We start from the raw sequence: 20,197 nt of genomic DNA, 5'->3' as shown, positions 1-20,197 counted from the left end.
ATTCTTTGTGTTGTTTTATTCTTCTCTATTTTATTTATTTCTGCTCTAATCTTTATTATGTCCCTCCTTCTACCATCTTTTGGCCTCATTTATTCTTTTTCTAGCTTCATTAATTGTGAGTTTAGACTATTTGAGATTGTTCTTCTTTCTTGAGGTAAACCTGTATTGCTATATTCTTTCCTCTTAGAGCTGCCTTTGCTGTATCCCACAGGTTTTTGGGTTGTTGAATTGTTTCATTTGTCTCCATGTATTGCTTGTTCTCTTTTTATTTGTTCATTGATCCATCAGTTATTTAGGAGTATGTTGTTAAGCCTCCATGTGTCTGTGGGCTTTTTTGTTTTCTTTGCATAGTTTATTTCTAGTTTCATACCTTTGTGGTCTGAGACTAGTAGGCACAATTTCAGTCTTTTTGAATTTACTGAGGCTCTGTTTGTGGCCTAGTATATGATCTATTCTGGAAAACATTCCCTGTATGCTTGAGAAGAATATGCATCCTGTTGCCTTTGGGTGGAGTGTTCTGTAGATGTCTGTTAGGTCCATCTGTTGTAATGAATTGTTCAGTGCCTCTGTGTCCTTATTTTCTGTCTGATTGATCTGTTTTTTGCTGTGAATGGTGTTTTGAAGTCTCGTATGATGAATGTGTTGCATTCTATTTCCCCCTTTAATTCTGTTAGTATTTGTTTCACATACATAGGTTCTCCTATATTGGGTATATAGATATTTATGATGGTTATATCCTTTTGTTGGACTGACCCCTTTATGATTATGTAATGTCCTTCTTTGTCTCTTGTTATTTCATTTTGAAATCTGTTTAGTGTGATGTAAGTACTTCCATTCCTACTTTTTTCTCACTATTATTTGCATGAATTATTTTTTTCCATCCCTTCACTTTTAGTCTGTCTTTCTCTTTGGGTTTAAAGTGAATCTCTTGTAGGCAGCATGTAGATGGGTTTTTTCTTTTTATATCAACTTAAAAAGTATGCTGAATTTTTATTAGGATGGCTTTGAATCTGTAGAAGAATTTGGGGAAATTTTATTAAAGATACTGACTTTTACAATCCACAGCCCAACTATCTCCATTTATTTACATCTTGTCTAACTTTTATTAAACTTATTCCTAAGTATTTCATGTTTTTGATAACTATTATAAACTATTTTTATTTTACAGCTCTACATTGCTAACATAAAGGTATACATTCAGGGTCAGTTGTTTTTTGACAGAAGTTCCGAAGCAACTCAGTGGAGGAGATGAAAGTTTTTTTTAACAAAGAGTGCTAGAACAACTGGAGATCTATGTAAGGAAAAAAAATGAACCTCAATCCGTACTTCATAGCATACACAAGTATTTCAGTGAATCATACAACTAAAGTTAAAAGCTAAGACCAGCAAGCATCTGGGAGAAAACAGAATTTCCTATGTATCTTTTTGTTTCTTTCTTTTATTATTTATTAAGGTATCATTGATATACAGTGTTATGCTCAGATTTCACATGAGCAACATTGTGGTTACTTCATTCCCCCTATTATCAAGTCCCCACCTATTCCCCATTACAGTCACTGTCCATCAGCATAGTAAGATGCTATAGAATCACTACTTGTCTTCTCTGTGCTTTATTTTCTTACCCATGCCCCTCCCTATATTATGTGTGCTAATCATAACGCCCCTTAATCCTTTTATCCCTCTCTTCCCACCCACTCTCCCCAGTCCATTTCCCTTTGGTAACTGTTACTCCATTCTTGGGTTCTGTGAGTCTGCTGCTGTTTTGTTCCTTCAGTTTTGCTTTGTTGTTACACGCCACAGATGAATGAAATTTTTTGGTACTTGTCTTTCTCCTGGTTTATTTCACTGAACATAATATCCTCTAGTTCCATCCATGTTGTTGCAAATGATAGGATTTGTTTTCTTCTTATGGCTGAATAATATTCCATTGTGTATATGTACCACATCTTTATCCATTCACCTACTGATGGACAATTAGGATGCTTCCATTTCTTAGCTATTGTAAATAGTGCTGCGATAAACATAGGGGTGCATATATCTTTTTGAATCTGGGATCCTGTTCTTAGGGTTAATACCTAGGAGTGGAATTCCTGGGTCAAATGGTATTTTTATTTTTAGTTTTTTGAGGAATCCCCATACTGCTTTCCACAATGGTTGAACTAATTTACATTCCCACCAGTAGTGTAAGAGGGTTCCCCTTTCTCCACATCCTTGCCAGCATTTGTTGTTTCTCTTTTGGATGTTGGCCATCCTAACTGGTGTGAGGTGATACATCATTGTGGTTTTAATTTGCATTTTCCTGATGATTAGTGATGTGGAGCATCTTTTCATGTGCCTGTTGGCTATCTTAATTTCTTCTTTGGAGAGGTGTCTTTTCAGATCTTCTACCCATTTTTTAATTGGGTTATTTGCTTTTTGGTTGTGATGCATTTTATTTTTTTTATCCATTCTGCCGCTCTTTGTCTTTTGATTGGTGCATTCATTCCATTTACATTTGGGGTAATTATCAATAGGTATGTATTTACTGCCATTGTAGGCTTTAGATTTGTGCTTATCAAAGTTTCAATTGCAGCTTCCTACTATCTGACAGTCTATCTTAAGTCACATTACTTTTATTTCAAACACAATCTAAAGGTTCTTTTTTTTTGTTCCCTTCCTCCTTCTTCCTCCTCCACTCTTTATATATTAGATGTCATATTCTCTATTCTTTTTATATACCTTGACTAACTTGGTGAGTAGTTAATTTAATTTTGTATTTGCTTAGTAATTAATTGGTCTACTACCATTACTGTGGGTTTATTTCATCAGGTGCCAGCTATTTAGTCCTAGGAGCATTTCCATCTAGAGCAATCCTTTCAAAATATCTTGTAGAAATTGTTTGGTGGTGGTAAATTCCTTCAACTTTTGCTTATCTTGAAATTGTTTAATCCTTGCTTCCAATTTAAATGATAATCTTGCCAGGTCAGTATTCTTGGTTGAGGCCCTTCTGTTTCATTGCATTAAATATATCATGCCACTCCTTTCTGGCCTGTGAGGTTCCTACTGAGAAGTCTTATGTTAGCCTGATGGGCTTTCCTTTATAAGTGGTCTTTTTTCTCTCTCTGGCTGCTTTCAATACTCTCTCCTTGTCCTTGATCTTTGCCATTTTAATTGTTATATGTCTTGGTGTTGTTTTCCCAGGGTTCCGTGTGTTGGGATATCTCTGCATTTCCATGACCTGAGTGATTATTTCCTTCCCCAGACTGGGGATGTTTTCAATAATTATTTCCTCAGAGACTTTCTATCCCTTTGTCTCTCTCTTTTTCTTCTGGTACCCCTGCAATGTGAATATTGTTCTGTTTGGGTTGGTTTCACAGCTCTCTTACTAGTCTTTCATTCCTAGAGATCCTTTTCTCTCTCTGTGCCTCAGCTTCTTTGTTTTCCTATACTCTAATTTCTACTTCATTTACTGTCTCCTCTACCTCATCTAATATATTTTTAAATCCCTCCATTTAATGTTTGATTTCAGATACTGTATTTTTCAAAGTTTCTGTTTCTTTGTTTAAGTCTTCCCTGAGATCTTGAATATTTTTCTGTAGCTCCTTGAGCATGTTTATGACTTATTTTGAAATCTTTATCAAAAAGATTGGTGATTTCAGTTACACTAAGCCCTCTTTCTAGCATTTTTTTTCTTTGAATTTTGTTTGGACCAAATTCCTTTGCTGCTTCATTTTTTTCAGTGTTTCCTATGGAATAATAACTTTGTGTAGGCAGTGCCCTCTAGTGCCCAGAAGCTCAGTTTCCTGTGTGGGAGCCCCAGCCGTTTGAAGGGCAGTTGTTGTATTCCTTTGCCTTGTTTGTAGTTAGCTGTGTGGGCCTTCAGCTGATTGCGTGAACAGGGAAAATATTCTCTGGAGCTGCCATGCACCTCCAGCAATGGCAGGGGTCGCAAGCAACCAGAACCAGTGCCTGCCTGGAGGAAAGAGCTTAACTGGGAGGGTTTCCTGCCTTGACAGCTGTAACACCTGCCTCCACTGCCAGGTCCAGTGGGCTGTGTGCACAGGGAGGAGCCTCTCTGCAACAGCCCTATAGCTGCCTCGGGCTGGGCCACCCTCCGGGAGGCCTGGCTCAATGGCAGGGTGTCAGGTGAACATACCAGCACCTGCCAGGAGGAAGGAGTGGCAGGCTGCGCACCACTTTGGGGGCCTAGGTGCTGCATTGCCAGCAAAGGGGACAGAGTATCTGAAGCTCCTGAGAGTCCCCAAACTGCTGTATGAGCCTGCTGAGAAGGTTTAGTCTACCTGCCCTTTCTCCTGAGCAGACATCTCTGTATAATTTTTGCACCTTTAGCACCCCTGTTGGTGCTGAGAAGTCTTTCAAACTGCCCACCTTTCTTTTGTCCCAGGAGGGCCAATTGTGTGTACCTTTTCTGCACAAGCGGCTGGAATTTCAGTCTCTGAGTATTCTGCCTGTCTTTGCTTTCCAACCCCACTAATCTCCAACACACCATATAAGTGGGTTTGTGCTCCTGGAGCAGATCTCTTGGGCTGGGTGTTCAATGGTCCTGGGCTCTACTCCCTCCCATGTCATTCCTTCCTCTTCCGCCTATGGGCTGGGGTAGGGGGAAGATGGGTCCCACTGGATTGTGGCTTTGCTACTCTTTTCCGTGAGGTCTTTTCTTCACCAGATGTAGGGAGTCTGTTCAGCAGTCCTCAGGTTGCTTTTTCAGAATTAGTTGTATTTGCTGTATTTCTGTGTCTTATGTGATTTTGGGGGGAGGTTTCTGCCTCACTTCTAACCACCATCTTTTTTGGCTCCATATGTTTAAAATGTTAAAGTATTTTTTAATATTATACAATTATAGTAAATTACCAGTAAAACTAAAATGACATTTTTTTTTGCCATTGATGTTAGTTACCTGTTGTTGCACCATACATACGATTTGCCTCAAGAGCTAAAAAAAATATTTGAATCTGACTGTAAATTGGGAAATCAATTTAATTCTTTTGTCTTCCCATCCATACTTGTTACTACTTTTAATGCTTATCTAAGTTACTTGAAAGGCATGGAAAACCATACTTTCTTTTAGTATATATTTAAATTACTTGATTAATAAGTGAAATGTTTAAGAATAATTTAGCAATTTGTTTTTTTTAATATTAATATTTAAATTTGGTTAAGTCAGATTTGTGTCAGTGAGTATTGAAAGGCCAATACTTCAAATTTGTTTCGGTAGCTTGCTGATATAATACAGGCTGTAAAAATTGCCTCCCAACAACATACTGTTTAGCAGTGGAGGGTTCCACAAGATCCATGAGCTAATTACGAATAAAAGTAATATGTTTAATACAATAGTAGCACATAAAAAAAACGAGTCAGTGAATCCGTGTGCTCACTTGGCAGAGGCAGAAATTAAGATTCAAAGAGGTTGACTTGTTACAGCAGTTAGTAGCAGAGGGAGATTTTGAGCCCAAATCTCTTTGCCTAATGTCCACTGCACTTGATGGAAGTTACCTTTCTTCATTCTTCTTTTAAATTTTCCTGTTAGAAAAACCTAAACTCACATGTTTGAATTCACCCTTACTGAAACAGATATTATTGAAAATTAGCATATTATATATATATATATATTATATATATATATTACTTTTTCCTTGTTTTTTCAACCCACAGCAGACTTAATATTTCAGTTTTGTCTTTCTTTTTTTCCCAAGACTTTAGAAGAACTTAGAAACATTTTTATAATATATTTCTCAAGGATCTTAACAACAAAAAGTAGTCTTTGGTAGCAAAACAAACTTACATAAAGGGCTGGTATATAACCATCACAGGTTAATTCGGCTTCTTATTCTTCTTTTGTTCTTTTCTTTGTTTAGTTGCTAGGAGTAGATTATACACAATGGAAAACTTGTGAGAATTCTAAGGAGTCAATTCTCACTTTCTGAAAACAGTTAACCAGGCCATTTCTTCTCTTTTGCTAAACTGCTTTTCCAATGTAAACTGCTTCTGATTTGAAACATTGACCTTAAAGTGAATGTCCATGTCCAACTTACTTAACTGCCATATCTCCTCTCAGGCAGGAGATCACTTCATTAAGAATTTAATTTGACACACAGGTTACCACTCTGCTCAGTTTACATGGTATGAGAGACAAAAGATTTAAATGTGCTTAGAAATTCATTATATCTAAAGTAATTGCCTTTTGGTTTACATAGCTGCTGACTTTAAAATGTGCACTATTTAATTGCATCTTTGAATACTTCTTTACTTTTTGTAGAAAACATATTCAAAATTATTTTATCAAATAATTTTTTAAATATATATTAAAAGGAATAATAGTAGTAATTGTTTTAAAGGGAAGGAGTCCAAAATTGACTATGATTTATGCATATTTGAACCCATAAAATTTGCATTTAAAGTTCCCTTTAACACCCTGGCTGTGAGCAGTAAATAATAACAACTTTTCATCAGTGATTTTTACAGTTCCCACAGAATAGACTCTTCAAAAAACAGGAACTTGAAATTAAGAAAACAATACTATGAATTCAAGAACCAACATTTTAGTTCTATCTCAGCTTGACCTGGAATCCCAGACAAATGACTCAATCCCCTGTAATCCTTAAATGTCCTTATGTTGAAAGTAAGATAATGGAGTTGATGGTTTCTTTTAAGATCTGATGAGTTCAAAAGAGGAAAATAAGTAGAACTCTTTCCCTGTGTCCTGCTTCTCTTCTACATTTCCATATTCATTTATTTCCTATTTTAGACGAAAACATTTATTTTATTCTTACTGTATACCAAGTATTTATGTAAGTTGTTGGAGATCCAGTGGTGGATAAAACAAAGTCCTGCCCTTAAGATGTTTGCACCCCAGTCAGAACAGGTTAGAGAAAGCATGGTGAGTTCAGAGAACTTCAGATCTTCATTAGGGTTGGACGGTGAAGTGTGAATGTAAGAAATGGTGAGAATTGAGGCTTGTAGAATTTTTTGCCAGGTTATGGTTTTAGGGTTTTTAGGGTTTTTGCTTCTACCTCTCGTATCTCTACAATCCCTTTCTACTGGTCTGGTGAGTGGAAGGAAGATCAGTAAAAATATGTTTCAAGTGCTAAAAAAATTCCATTTTTGCTGAATACAACACTGAAACAACATGATCAGTCTCTTCAGTAACTATTTTTCATTATAGATACTTGATATTCATGAGCTCTTCATCTTTAAATTGTGAAATCCTCAAGAATAGGACCTGTGCTTTATTCATTTCCACATCTTTAACATCTAATATAACTCAGTAAATGTTGAAAAATGTCATTTAACATTGGTAGTCATTTTGTGTATTATTCTACTAAACAGAGCATTATTGTCCTATTTTTTTCTGTGAAAAACAAAGCTCAAGTTTTAAACAAATGGACTTAAAAACTATTCTGTAAGTTTAATGTTACATGTCTTTGATCAGGGAAAAATTACTGAATAGAAAAACTGAAGATTTTTTTAATTATAAGGACTTTCATAGCTTTACAGAAGAATTGAATACTGAATTTGGTCAATTATGTTTAGTTTGAGATGTTTTATTATTGTTTTGATTTATAGACTTATGAGGAAGATCGTAGAAACTACTCTGAGCTTCAAGTTAGATGTCAGCGTTTGGCCTTGGAATTAGCAGACACCAGACAGTTAATTAAGCAAGGTGACTACCGTCAAGAGAACTATGATAAAGTCAAGAGGTAAGTAAACTAAGATAGCCACAGTAGTTCTCACTTTAGCATGCATCAGAATCACATGAATTTTTACCATGAACATTATTAATTCTACTTTGTACCTTATTCTTTTTCTGTCTCCATAGTTTTTACTTTTCCAGGATATCATTTAGTTGGAATCATAAATTACGGAGCCTTTTCAGATTGTCTTCTTTCACTTAGTAATATACATTTAAGTTTCCTCCATATCTTTTCATGGCTTGATAGCTTATTTCTTTTTGGCACTGAATAATATTCCATTATCTGGATATACTGCAGTTTATTTATCCATTCATCTACAAAAGGATATCTTGGTTGCTTCCAAGTTTTGGCAGTTATGAATAAGACTCCTATAAACATCCATGTGCAGGTTTTTGTGTGGACACAAGTTTTTAACTCCTTTGGGTAAATACCAAGGAGCACAATTGTATGGCAAAGAGTATTTTTAGTTTGGTAAGAAAATGCCAAAGTGTCTATCCCAGAGTGGCTGTCCCAATTGCATTTTTACCAGCAATGAATGAGAATTCCTGTTGCTTCACAGCTTTGCCAATGTTTGGTGTTATCAGTGTTCTGGATTTTGACCATTCTAATAGATAATGTAGTGGTATCTCGTTTTCATTTGCATTTCTCTGTTGACATATGTGGGAGCATCTTTTCATGTGCCTATTTGCATATCTGTGTATCTTTGGTGAGGTGTTTGTTAAAGTCTTTGGCCCATTTTTTAAATGGGGTTTTTTGTTTCCTTACTGTTGAGTTTGAAGAGTTCTTTATGTATTTTAGATAACAGTTCTTATCAGATATGATTTTGGGAAATAGCATATAGTTTTGGCAGTTTGTTGAGTTTAGATTGTATTTTTATATTGGTTGTTTTTATTTTATTTAGAAGCTGCTGCTGTGTTCATGTAATGTGTTTGAAGCTAGACAACCAGTAAAGTCCCATGTGTGTAAAATTTGTGTACTTGATTACTTTAATTTTATGGAATTGGTTTAAATACTTCACAGTTTTATCTGAGGTTTTTTCAGCTGTTTGTTTCTAACAAAAGGGACACCACTTTCAAAAAATAATGCTTTCTGAAAATATGTTTCCCAGTATGTTGCTACTGAGTAGCTATGGCCAGTAATTTTCCTTTTACTGGAATATGTTTCTGTTTTTTTGTGCATTAATGAACCACTACTTAGTTGTATGTCCCTAAATAAATTTCTTATTCTAAGCCAAAGTTTTATCATCTGTGAGAGGGTGCTAGTAAAAATAACTCCATTTTATAAACTAAGATGATCAAATAAAGGTTTATGAAAGTATTAGATAGATGGATAGATAGATATATCGATCTACCTGCACCTAAAATAATTCTTGAGTATAGAAGTCATTCAATGAATATTTGTTAAATGAATGAACACATTATAAATTGTATAACATCATAAGTAACATTGGTGCTCCTATTCCCATCCCAGCATGACTGACACACAGTATATAGGATTATGTATGTATTGTTATATCAAAATATAGTCATTGTTGAGCTTGAAATCCATGGGAGCTATCTTCGGTGGTAAAGCTGGATTTCTAAAGAATCATTTTTAAATGAAGTAGATTATAATGGTAAGATATTTTGAGTTGGTGTTTTGATATCCTCTCTGCCAATGTAAATCTATAGCAGTAATAGATAAAATGTGAAAAGAGAAAACTAAAAAGGATGATGATTGGAACAATCAAGATCAAAGGTGCCCATGAATGAAGGATAAATGAACCAAGGTGAGTCATGAGTTGATAATTATTGAAGCCAGGTGACAGGAGCAGGGGGTTTATTATATCATTTCTATTTATATATATGGGTTATTTTCTGTAATAAAAGCCTATTAAACAGAAAAACAAGCAAGAGGGGCTCAAACTATGAATCTTTTGCTTCACTCAATAGAATGAATGGATTTTTTTAAATGTTCTGATCATAAAATACAAGATAAACTGGGGGAAAAAATCACTTTGATGTTCTTTATAAAATTTCAGAAATGTACAAAAGGAAACAGGTATATGGGTGTTAACTGCATCATTATTAGAAGACTTCAAATACTTCTTAACAGTGGAATGGAAAATAAATTACAACTTATTTCTACAATGTAATTCTGTTAAAATCATTAAATTAGACTGAATTCATCTGTGTGGATTAGTCAAACATATAATATTGAATTTTAAAGAACAAAATGCATATGCCCATCTTTTTTTTTTTAAGCAGTTCTGTACATTCTTGACATAACATAATGTTCTCAGGTTTATTTTGTAATTACATTACCTCAGCCCATATTCTAAAGAGTCTTGATTCTTTTTAGTGGAAAATGCTATTCAGAAATTAAGATTTGGGTGGTAGTCATTGCTACATCGGTCACTATTTTTAGGCCCTTTCAGTACACAGAGGCAAATGGAGAAGAAAGAGGGAAGAGGTCTTAACTCATGATGAATAAGATCATATTGATACCCCTAATTCCAAGTCAGCCCCACAATAGCTAGTTTGAAGGGACTCCAAATGGCCAAATATGTTACAACTTGAATATTAAAATGAATATTAACAATAATGAGTTATAATCGACTGAATAAAATATAAATCCTGAGTGCATGCTAATAATAGAGAAGCAGGGTCTTCTCAGTAGAATGCCAACCAGTAAATATGTATCATATTAGAATTACCATCTTGTAACCTCAGAATACTGTTTGATTTAGAATCATCCATGGAAGCTGAACCATTTGCTAAAAGTATGTTAGGGAATAGAATATTTATACAATTTCAAAGTACGTCCCCACAAGTTACTTACTAATTGCAGAAGGCAAAAAGGTACCTTTATAGTTGAGAACTTAAGCAGATACCACCTAAAGCAAGTGATCAAAGTTACTGTCACCATCATGGAATAAAGTGACATCATATTCCTCTTCATGTGGTGTATTGAGGACACATTATCACGTCTTTATGATCCTTGCCTTAAATGCTTAATCTGAATGTAATCACAGTGAAAAATTAGACAAATGAAAATTGAGCAACATTCCATAAAACAGTTGGCCTATGTTTTACAAAAGTGAGTGTCATAAAAGACAGAGAGGCTAAGGAACTATTGAAGGTTAAGGGAGACTAAAGAAACAGGGCATACAGGTATGACAGAAACAGGTATGACAATATATTGGATCTTTAACCAAGGGGGAAAATTGCCATTTGGGACACTTGACAGCATTTTAGAATGGATTATATATTGTATTAGGGCTGAGTCTCCTGAATTTGATGATTATACTCTGGTTATATAAAACCATATGTTTAATTTTAGGAAATTCACACTGAGTTATTTAGAGTGGAAGGGATCTAGTGTCTGCATATAACTTTTCAATAGTTAAGGGGAAAAATGTACATGTTTAAGTGTATGTGGTTATGTAGATGTGTATACATGTATTATGTATGTGTGTTTATACATGTATGTTTTCACTCATGAACAACAGAATAAATGTGACAGTAGTTTTAAGCTTTACACTAAATATGACAAAATTAATCATTGCTAAGTAAAAATATTTTTAAAATATGACATGGAAAAAATTCATCAAATGTATCTAGGAGATAATACAGAAACTGTGAGGAAAATATAGGAAACTTCAGGTTTATTTATATGTTTTATCTCTTTAAAAAGCAATACAAAACTTTTATGCAAATATGAACAAATGCTAACTGTTGTCAACTACGAATAGCAAGCTCTTGGGTATCCTGTTCTACCATACTTTACGATCATTGTTTATATTTAAAAAATCATAGCAAAGGTAGTATGGTCATCACCTTGTGAGAATACAAAGATTTGCATTTAAATAAACAAAATACTTAAATATGTGCCAATACACCAGTACTGATAGTCATCTCTCTTTAGTGGGTTCATGGGTAATTGTTATTTTAACTTATGCTTTGCTCACTTCCAACGTAGTACGTTGTTAACCAGAAGAAAAAAAAATCTTTCTAAATGAGTTATTGAAAATCTAACAAAAGAAAAACAATTTTTAACAGACTCACCAAGGAAATAAGCCAGGTGGGTAGATGAAATAAAGTGCAAAGGAGCTGTTTGTGACTCATGAGGATTAAGAGTTAGTAAGTCTATTTCTCTAAGCTCCTTTTTTAAAGATACCTGTTGTAGGTTTGGTTCAATTCTTGGTTGTACTGTTTGGAGAAAAAGCTAATCTGCAAATGCAAATTAGAATCTCTGGGTAATCAATCATAGACAACTTGTGAATGAAATAGTCACAAGAATGCCTGCCTGAGTATCTGCTCTGTAAATCTGAGTGATGAGTTAAGGGTTTTTTGACCCTAACTGAACTGAAAGCCTAGAGGCATGTATAAATTCTTTAAAAGTTTTGGCTTCAAGATAAAATTGAAGATGATTAGTGAAAAGATACCAAAGTGTACTTTAGAAAGTTTTAGTATTTACTTTATTGGCTAGTGTAGCTTATAAATTTATTTTCTAATCTGAACAAGGTCTAGAACAAAGTATCTTCTAAATTTGGAAAACATACTTTATTTTTCATAGAATGACACTAAAGCCCCACTGCTAGTATCTCTGTACATTTTCCTGACACATAGTCACTTGTTTTAAATGTTCATTATAAAAGGGGTTGTAAAATTTACATATGTATTTGAATTTTATTTTAGTAAAAATAATAAAATGTATTTGAATTTTATAGTGAGCGTGATACACTTGAACAGGAAGTAATTGAGTTAAGGAGAAAACATGAAATACTTGAAGCCTCTCACATAACTCAAGCTAAAGAAAGAAGTGAATTATCAAAAGAGGTAAGCTTATAGAATCACTTGTATGTTATTGTACACTAATTGTGGATGTAGCCCAGGGTAGAACTGTGGGAAGACCATTTTCCCTTTTTTGATGTAGTTGTTAGAAAGGAGGGACTGAATAGCTCTGTTTGGATGGAAAATTGCAAGGTAAGAATTAGCCCCTTTTTTAAGGTGTAAGAAAACACAAATAAAAGCAAATAATACAGCAAACCTTGGAAAGTAAATGACATTGCTCTGTATACTGTCTGTCTCTGGGTGTATATAGGTAGCCACCTTACAGCAGACTGTTACTTTACTGCAAAAGGATAAAGAATATCTCAATCGCCAAAACATGGAGCTTAGTGTTCGCTGTGCCCATGAAGAGGATCGTCTTGAAAGACTTCAGACCCAACTTGAAGAAACCAAAAAGGCTAGAGAAGAGATGTATGAAAAATATGTAACATCCAGGCAAGATTTACATTATTTTCCATATAAACAGGTAGAAATTAACACTGACTTCTTTGAGGCAACTCTTGGCTTTGGGGAAGAACAGTAATTTTTTTTAAGGTCTGTAGGATGATGTTAGTAATGCAGCTTGTTTTGTTTCCTTATAGTCTTACTTCAATTGATTTTTTTCTTCAGGTGATTTTTTTTCGAACAACTAAAAGCCTATCTTTTTTCTTACAACATTACCTTCTTAATTCCCTTTGGCTAAGATCTATACAGTTGAACCTTGAACAATGCAGGGAATAGGGGTGATGACCCCAACCCTGCAGTCAAAAATCCGCATTTAACTTTTGACTCCCTCAAAACTTAATTAGTAATATGGCCTACTGTGACTAATAACATAATCAATTAACGTATTTATGTATATGTTTTATACGTGCTCTTACAATAAAGTATGCTAGAGAAAAGGAAACATTTGTTCAAATTATCTCAAATATCAAAAAAATTTTCCAGTGTATTGAAAAAATAATCCACATATAAGCCGACCCATGCAGGTCAAACCTGTGTTCGAGGGTCACTTGTTTTTTTTTTTTAAGAAAGCATATAAAGTACTACTATAGAAATATCCCTTTGAAGAAAATCTAATCTTGTGAAGCCTGATTAAACTGACCTTCTCTTGACTTTGTGAAGTAAAAAAAGAATGAGTAGACAGCATTGGATACCGTTTTAAGATATAGGCTCTGGAATAGACTCCTGCATTTCAATCCTGCCTTCTTTCCTCAGCTAGACATGTAAGCTATTATGGGGTCCTTTATAGTAAATAGCCATTATAAATTATAAATTTTTATCCTTTAAGACTTCGCCCATTCATAACTTTTTCCCTAGCCGATGGTATTTTTCATCAGTGTGTGCTCTTGCTAATGTTCTCTGTAATGCTTTGTGACTTTGGTAAGAGATCAGAATGGCTGTGGTTGTGCTTAGAAGGAAGGGTTTGGTAAAGAATAAATTAGAGTCATTTTATTTTTAGTATTATTTGTCTTAATATGCAGCATACCAGATTATTTCTTCTAAATGAAGGACACTACATATGCATCAGTTTTCAAGTCTCTCGCCCTGTGCATTACAAACTATTAGTAAAATATTTTGAAGATGAATAATTATTCAACATGAATTAACCAACATTTTATGCAGTAATTAAGCCATTAGTGCATTAGGCTTAATCTTAGATGAAACTAGTTTAGAACAGTATTTTTAGGAATTATAAAACTTTAATAACTGTTTTTCAAATAACATTGTATATAAAGCATATTTGATGTAAGATATTAAAATCTTACAAGAGGGCAAAAACATTTATTTTTAAAAAATTAATTAATGTATATTCCTTTTGACTCCTTACAGAGACCATTATAAAACAGAATATGAAAACAAACTACATAATGAACTGGAACAAATCAGATTGAAAACTAATCAAGAAATTGATCAACTTCGAAGTGCCTCTAGGGAAATGTATGAACGGGAAAACAGGTAAAAAAAATTTGTATGGTATTTTATTTCTCTTCATTTGAAGCTTGTATTTTATTGAAGTTAAACTTTGATGACAATCTCTTTTTTAATACATTAAAGAGAATTTGTCATAAATCTTAATCTAAATATAATAAAACATTAAAGTTCTAAAATTTCTGATAACTAGCTCAGAACAGAGTTTAGCAGACCATAGGCCTCTTTACTCTGGTATTCCCATTATCTATTTATTACCCTGATAGCTTGTCTTTTTGCCTTTACCTCAGTTCAGATTGAGGACAGAGATGAAAAGGAAATTAGAGAATACCAAGAGGTACCAGTAGTTCTCCTTAAAACATGCCAGTGATTTATCCAGGAAATCTTCTAATACAGTAACAATAATATGAAATATTACATATGTCTCATTTAGCTGCTGGCCCTGAAAGATACCATATTAGATAATCTTGAAGATGGGTCATTTTTATTCACACAGTTACTTTTAGATTAGTATATGTTAGGCTCCCTTAGTGATTGGCAATATAAAGGGAAAATTATTATTTCAGTAGCACTTATATTTATATACCCTCATCATAGTTAATAAGGCTTTTTAGACAGTTTATATTTTACTGGGACAATTATTTTGAAATTGACTTACTTGTTATTACTAGTTTATCAGCAATGATTGGAGGGTATGATATTTTGAGCAAAATATTTAAATGAACAAGCAAAACTTTAAATCAGACTTAAGTTTATGAACAGCACCAGAATGTCATTTTTATTAGCAGAAAATTTGAGATTTCCACCCCTTGATTACAGAGGAAAAAGCTGCTCTATTAATATACTATTTATAAGTAAGTATCTACTGGAGAAAATACATAAGAACTACATGTGCAAAACTATCCTTTGGATCAAAATGTAGCAAAAATAATTTTTAAATTACTGTTGTAATTTTAATGTAACAGATTGGAAGAGATTTTTATGATAATTGCTGAAATCCTTTAGAGCAGTATGATTTTGTTGGGAAACATTTTGTGAAAATGTTTATGGCAATAAAGGAGTGGATATGTAACTCATGACAACATTTTAGGATATTTGCTTGGTATGACTTGGTACTTATGAGTTAAATGAAAAATCATTAGTTTCTTCATAAATTACTTATGCATAGATTTTTATCTACCTGTTTGTTTTTTAAATCTGGATAAAAGTGTATGTCCAGGGAAATTAATATAAACTTGTAAACACTGAACTAAAAGGAAAACATTTACTTGTACATTCAATAGTTAGCGACTTATTCTCTTTCACCTATTCTTTCTTGTTCTTCTCTCTACACTATAAAAGAATTATGAGTCATAATTTAGGATTATATTTACAGTGAAAATGACAACTTTATAATATAAAACTCTTAAGTGATTATTCAATACTGTATTAACAGTAGGTATGTTAGATATATGCTTTAGGTACTAGCAAAGCAGGGACAGAAATATGTTTTACGAAAAAATTTTGACACTGTATTAATAAAAATGATAAAAATTTTATCTTGGGAAAAATAAAAACACATTTGGGTTTAAAATAGTTTATATTTTAGTATTTAAATTTTTTAATTACTAATGGGAACACCATAATCTTTTCTGTGATCAAGGTTGAAGTCCTAAGCTAACCTTATCTTGAATCCTGAGAAGATATTTTTCCAGGTAGCTGAAAGAAATTCTGGACCACTGTTTTTTAGTTTAGTATGTATGTTGTGATATTCTCTTTTTTAACCATGTATATATTTGCATGTATGTTCATGGATAATACAACAGGTGCTCAGAAGAGTATATATATTTTTGTTGTTGAGGTATTATTTACATATTATATTAGTTTCAGGTATATAACATAAAGATTTGATATTTATGTACATTGTGAAATGATCACAGTAAGTCAAGTTAATATCTGTCACCAAGTTACAAAATTTTTTTCTTGTAAGTTTTAAGATCTACTCTTTTAGCAACTTTCAAATATGCAATACATATTATTAGTAGTATTTGTATTAGTATTATTACTAGTATTATTAATTCTAGTCACCGTGCTGTACATCTTATCCTATGACTTACTCATTTTATAACTGAAATTTTGTACCTTTTACCCACTTCACCAATTTTGCCCACCCCCGCACCCCACTGCTGGCAGCCACCACTCCGCTCTCTGTATCTATGAGTTTATTTTGTTTTTTTAGATTCCATATATAACTGAAATCATATGGTATTTCTCTTTTTCTATCTGACTTAACTTAGCATAATACCCTCAACGTCCACTTTTGTCACAAATGGCAAGAATTCCATCTTTTTTAAGGCTAAATAATATTCCATTGTATGTGTATGTGTGTATATACCATATTTTCTTTATCCATTCATCCACTGATAGACAGGCTGTATCCATTTCTTGGCTATTATAAATAATGCTGCAGTGAACATAGGGTTGTTTATCTTTTCAAGTTATTTTCATTTTCTTCAGATAAATACCCAGAAGTGGAATTGCTGGATTATATGCTAGCTAGTTCCATTATTAATATTTTGAGGAACCTCCATACTGTTTTTCATAGTGGTTACACCAAGTCACATTCCGTTCCCACCAATAGTACACAAAGGTTCCTTTTCTCCAAATACTTGCCAACACTTCTTATTTCTTATCTTTTCGATAATAGCCATTGTAACAGGTGTGAGGTGATATCTATATCATGGTGGTTTTCATTTGCATTTCCCTGATGATCAGTGATGTGGAGCATCTTTTAATGTGTCATTGGCCATCTGTATGTCTTCTTTAACAAAATGTCTATTCAGGTCCTCTGCCTTTTTAAAATTGTACTGTTGGCTTTTTTTGGTGTTGAATTATATGAATTCTTTATATATTTTGGATATTAGCTACTTCACAGATATATGACTTGAAAATATTTTCTCCCATTCGCTGGATTGATTTCTCATTTTGTTGTTAGTTTCCTTTGCTAATGTTTGATGTATCCCATTCATTTGTTTTTGCTTTTGTTGCCTTTGCTTTGGTGTCACATTCAAAAATCATTGCCAAAGCTGATGCCCAGGAGCTTAATTAACTCCTATGTTTTCTTTCAGAAGTTTTATAGTTTCAGGTCTTACATTCAAGTCTTTAATCCATTTTGAGTTAATTTTTGTCAGTGGTGGATGGTAGTGGTCTGGTTTCATTCTTCTTCATGTGACTGTCCAGTTTTCCCAACACCATTTATTGAAGAGACTGCCTTTCCTTATTTTATATTCTTGGCTCTTTTGTCATTAATCGGCCATATATGCATGAGTTTATTTATGGATTCTGTATTCTGTTCCAGTGATCTATGTGTCTTTTCTTCCTTTGTATGCCAATATCATACTGTTTTAGTAACTATAATTTTATAATATAGCTTGAAATCAGGGAACATGATGCCCCCAGCTTTGTACTTCTTTCTCAAGATTGCTGTGGTTATTTGGGTCTTTTGTGGTTCCATATAAATTTTAGGATTATTTCTATGAAAAAATGCCATTGGAATTTTGTTAGGATTACATGAAATCTATAGATTAGGGCCATTTTAGCAATATTAATTCTTCCAATTCATGAGCACTGAGTATCTGTGTCTTCATTTTCTTCAACCAATTGAGTAAGATGGAAAAGTATATTTTTAAATGTACATTTACTAGATAACCACAAATTAAATACATATTTAACCCCTATCCAAATCAAGAAATAAGTACCAGCACCACAGAAATTTCCTTGAGACCATTCCTGCTTAATTCCTTCCATTAAAAATAACTATTTTGATTTTTATGCAAATAACTTCTTTGCTTCTCCTTATGCTTTTGTCATCTAAATTACTAGTAAGTATGTACCTCTGAGCAATATAGTTTAGTTTTTCATAATACATTTGTATCACATACATGGAATCATGCTGTATATACTCTTCTGTGGCTTTTTGTAGTACTTTATATAACCTTATGATTTTTAAGATTCATTTGCTGTTACATTTACTTTATGTTTGTAACTAAAATATGCTATTTTTATGAATGCTTACTTAAGGTAGAAGGGACATTAGGATATTGGAGAAAGATAAAGAGAGATACAGAGAGTTAAAGAATGCCAAAGACATTCCTCATCTTTTTCAAAATTTTGATGGGTCGCAGTTGTGTGTTACGTAAGAATGATCCTGTACCTTGTCGTTATTTGCTCTTAAGGTTCAAAATGCCAAGTAAAAGAAGACTGTAAACCTGCTATATACCAAGGTTGTTATTAGAAGTTTGCATTTAAGCTCTCAGAACAGCACATTCACTCATTTAGCAAATATTTATTGAGACCTACCATATGCCAGATACATGCTAGATGCCATAGAAACATTAGTGACCTCTGCTGTGACAAAGCTGGTTACCTAATGAAAGGTAAAGAGAAGTAGAGAAACCACTATCATAAGTGTGATGATAATGGAGAAATGACTGGAAACATAGGATGAGACCACATAGACTCAAGGTATACCTAACTCAGGCTTGGGAAGAATCAGGGAAGACTTCATGAAGGTAGAAATACCCATGCTAAAACCTGCTGATCACTGAGTATCTGGAGTATCTGTGTCTTCATGACTTAAGAGTAAGACTGAGTTAGGAGAGGGAAGGGAACTGGGGGAATGAATGTACAGCATGTATAAACATGTGGAGGTGAGACAAAATGAAGCTTTTTGAACAAATAAAATAATTCAATATGGCTAGAGAGAGGCAGGGAGTTGTAAGAGAGGAAAGAAACAAAAGAGGGAAATGGGGATCCAGATCATGCCTTTGGACCATTGTTTAAGTAAAACTAGTGGGGAACAATTGAAAAAATCTTGAAAGATTTTAAGAATATGGGTGATATGATCTGATTTCATATAAAAAGACTGCTCTGCAATATGGAAAGTAGTGCTGTAGACATAGAGGCCACTTTTTGAGGTTATTCTGTTATCAGGATGAGAAGTGATGATACAGTTGGATGCAGCAGTAGAGATAAAGAGCAATGAGCCACACTGGAAAATGTTTAGGAGGTGGAGCCAACAGAATTCAGCCATTAGATTGAGTGAGAAGAAATTAAGGGTGTCACCAAGGTTTCTGGATTGGGCAGCTGTGTTTGAATAGTGATGGGATTTTTAAAATAGGATAACATGATAAATTTAGTTTCATTTGATGTGTCTGTCAGATATGCAAATAGAAAACATTTATACAGTTCACCCCTTGAACAACATGGGTTTGAACTGCACAGGCCCACTTATACACAGATTTCCTTCAATAAATGTATTGGAAAATTTTTTGGAGATTTGAGACAATTTGAACATTTCTCTAGGTTGCTTTACTATAAGAATACAGTATATAATACATATACAAAATAAGTGTTAATCGGCTGCTTACGTTAATGGTAAGGATTCTTGTCAGTAGCAGGCTATTAAGTTTTTGGGGGGTCAAAAGTTAAACATGGATTTTTAACTGTGGGAGGGTCAGTGACTCTAACCCTCATGTTGCTCAAGGTTCAGCTGTACAGTGATCTGAATCTGGGGAGAAGGATCTGGACATGAGCTAGAACTGTGGCAAAGGTGATATTTTTCTATTTTACAAATAAATACTTTTAGTCCTGTGGCTCAAATCTGTAATGGGTTTTATAGGCTTTTATTGACAGATTTAATAACCTTAAAATTTATGGCCTTATTTCTATGATAACATGCATGATTGTTTCCAGAGAACCCATAGCCACATAAATTTTGGTTTT

The 20,197-nt window shown here is 33.6% G+C and overlaps 1 protein-coding gene across 9 annotated transcripts in view; it reads left to right on the top strand.

The window, feature by feature from the left end:
- PIBF1 (progesterone immunomodulatory binding factor 1) overlaps nt 1-20,197 on the top strand; it is a 221,404-nt gene that overhangs the window by 45,786 nt on the left and 155,421 nt on the right. For all 9 annotated transcript variants that reach the window (XR_012121049.1, XM_037010311.2, XM_037010310.2 and 6 more), the window contains exons 6-9: nt 7,564-7,697; nt 12,403-12,511; nt 12,777-12,958; nt 14,336-14,461. Coding sequence is in view for 8 of the 9 variants with exons in the window: in XM_037010311.2 (XP_036866206.2) it covers nt 7,564-7,697; nt 12,403-12,511; nt 12,777-12,958; nt 14,336-14,461 (551 nt within the window). In the remaining variant the exon portion in view is untranslated. The remainder of the gene's footprint in view (nt 1-7,563; nt 7,698-12,402; nt 12,512-12,776; nt 12,959-14,335; nt 14,462-20,197) is intronic.

The sequence above is a fragment of the Manis javanica genome, chromosome 9 (assembly GCF_040802235.1).
Source record: "Manis javanica isolate MJ-LG chromosome 9, MJ_LKY, whole genome shotgun sequence".
Lineage (NCBI taxonomy): Eukaryota > Metazoa > Chordata > Mammalia > Pholidota > Manidae > Manis > Manis javanica.
The sequence above is the reverse complement of the archived record's forward strand: the minus strand, read 5'-3'. Positions and strand labels throughout refer to the sequence as shown.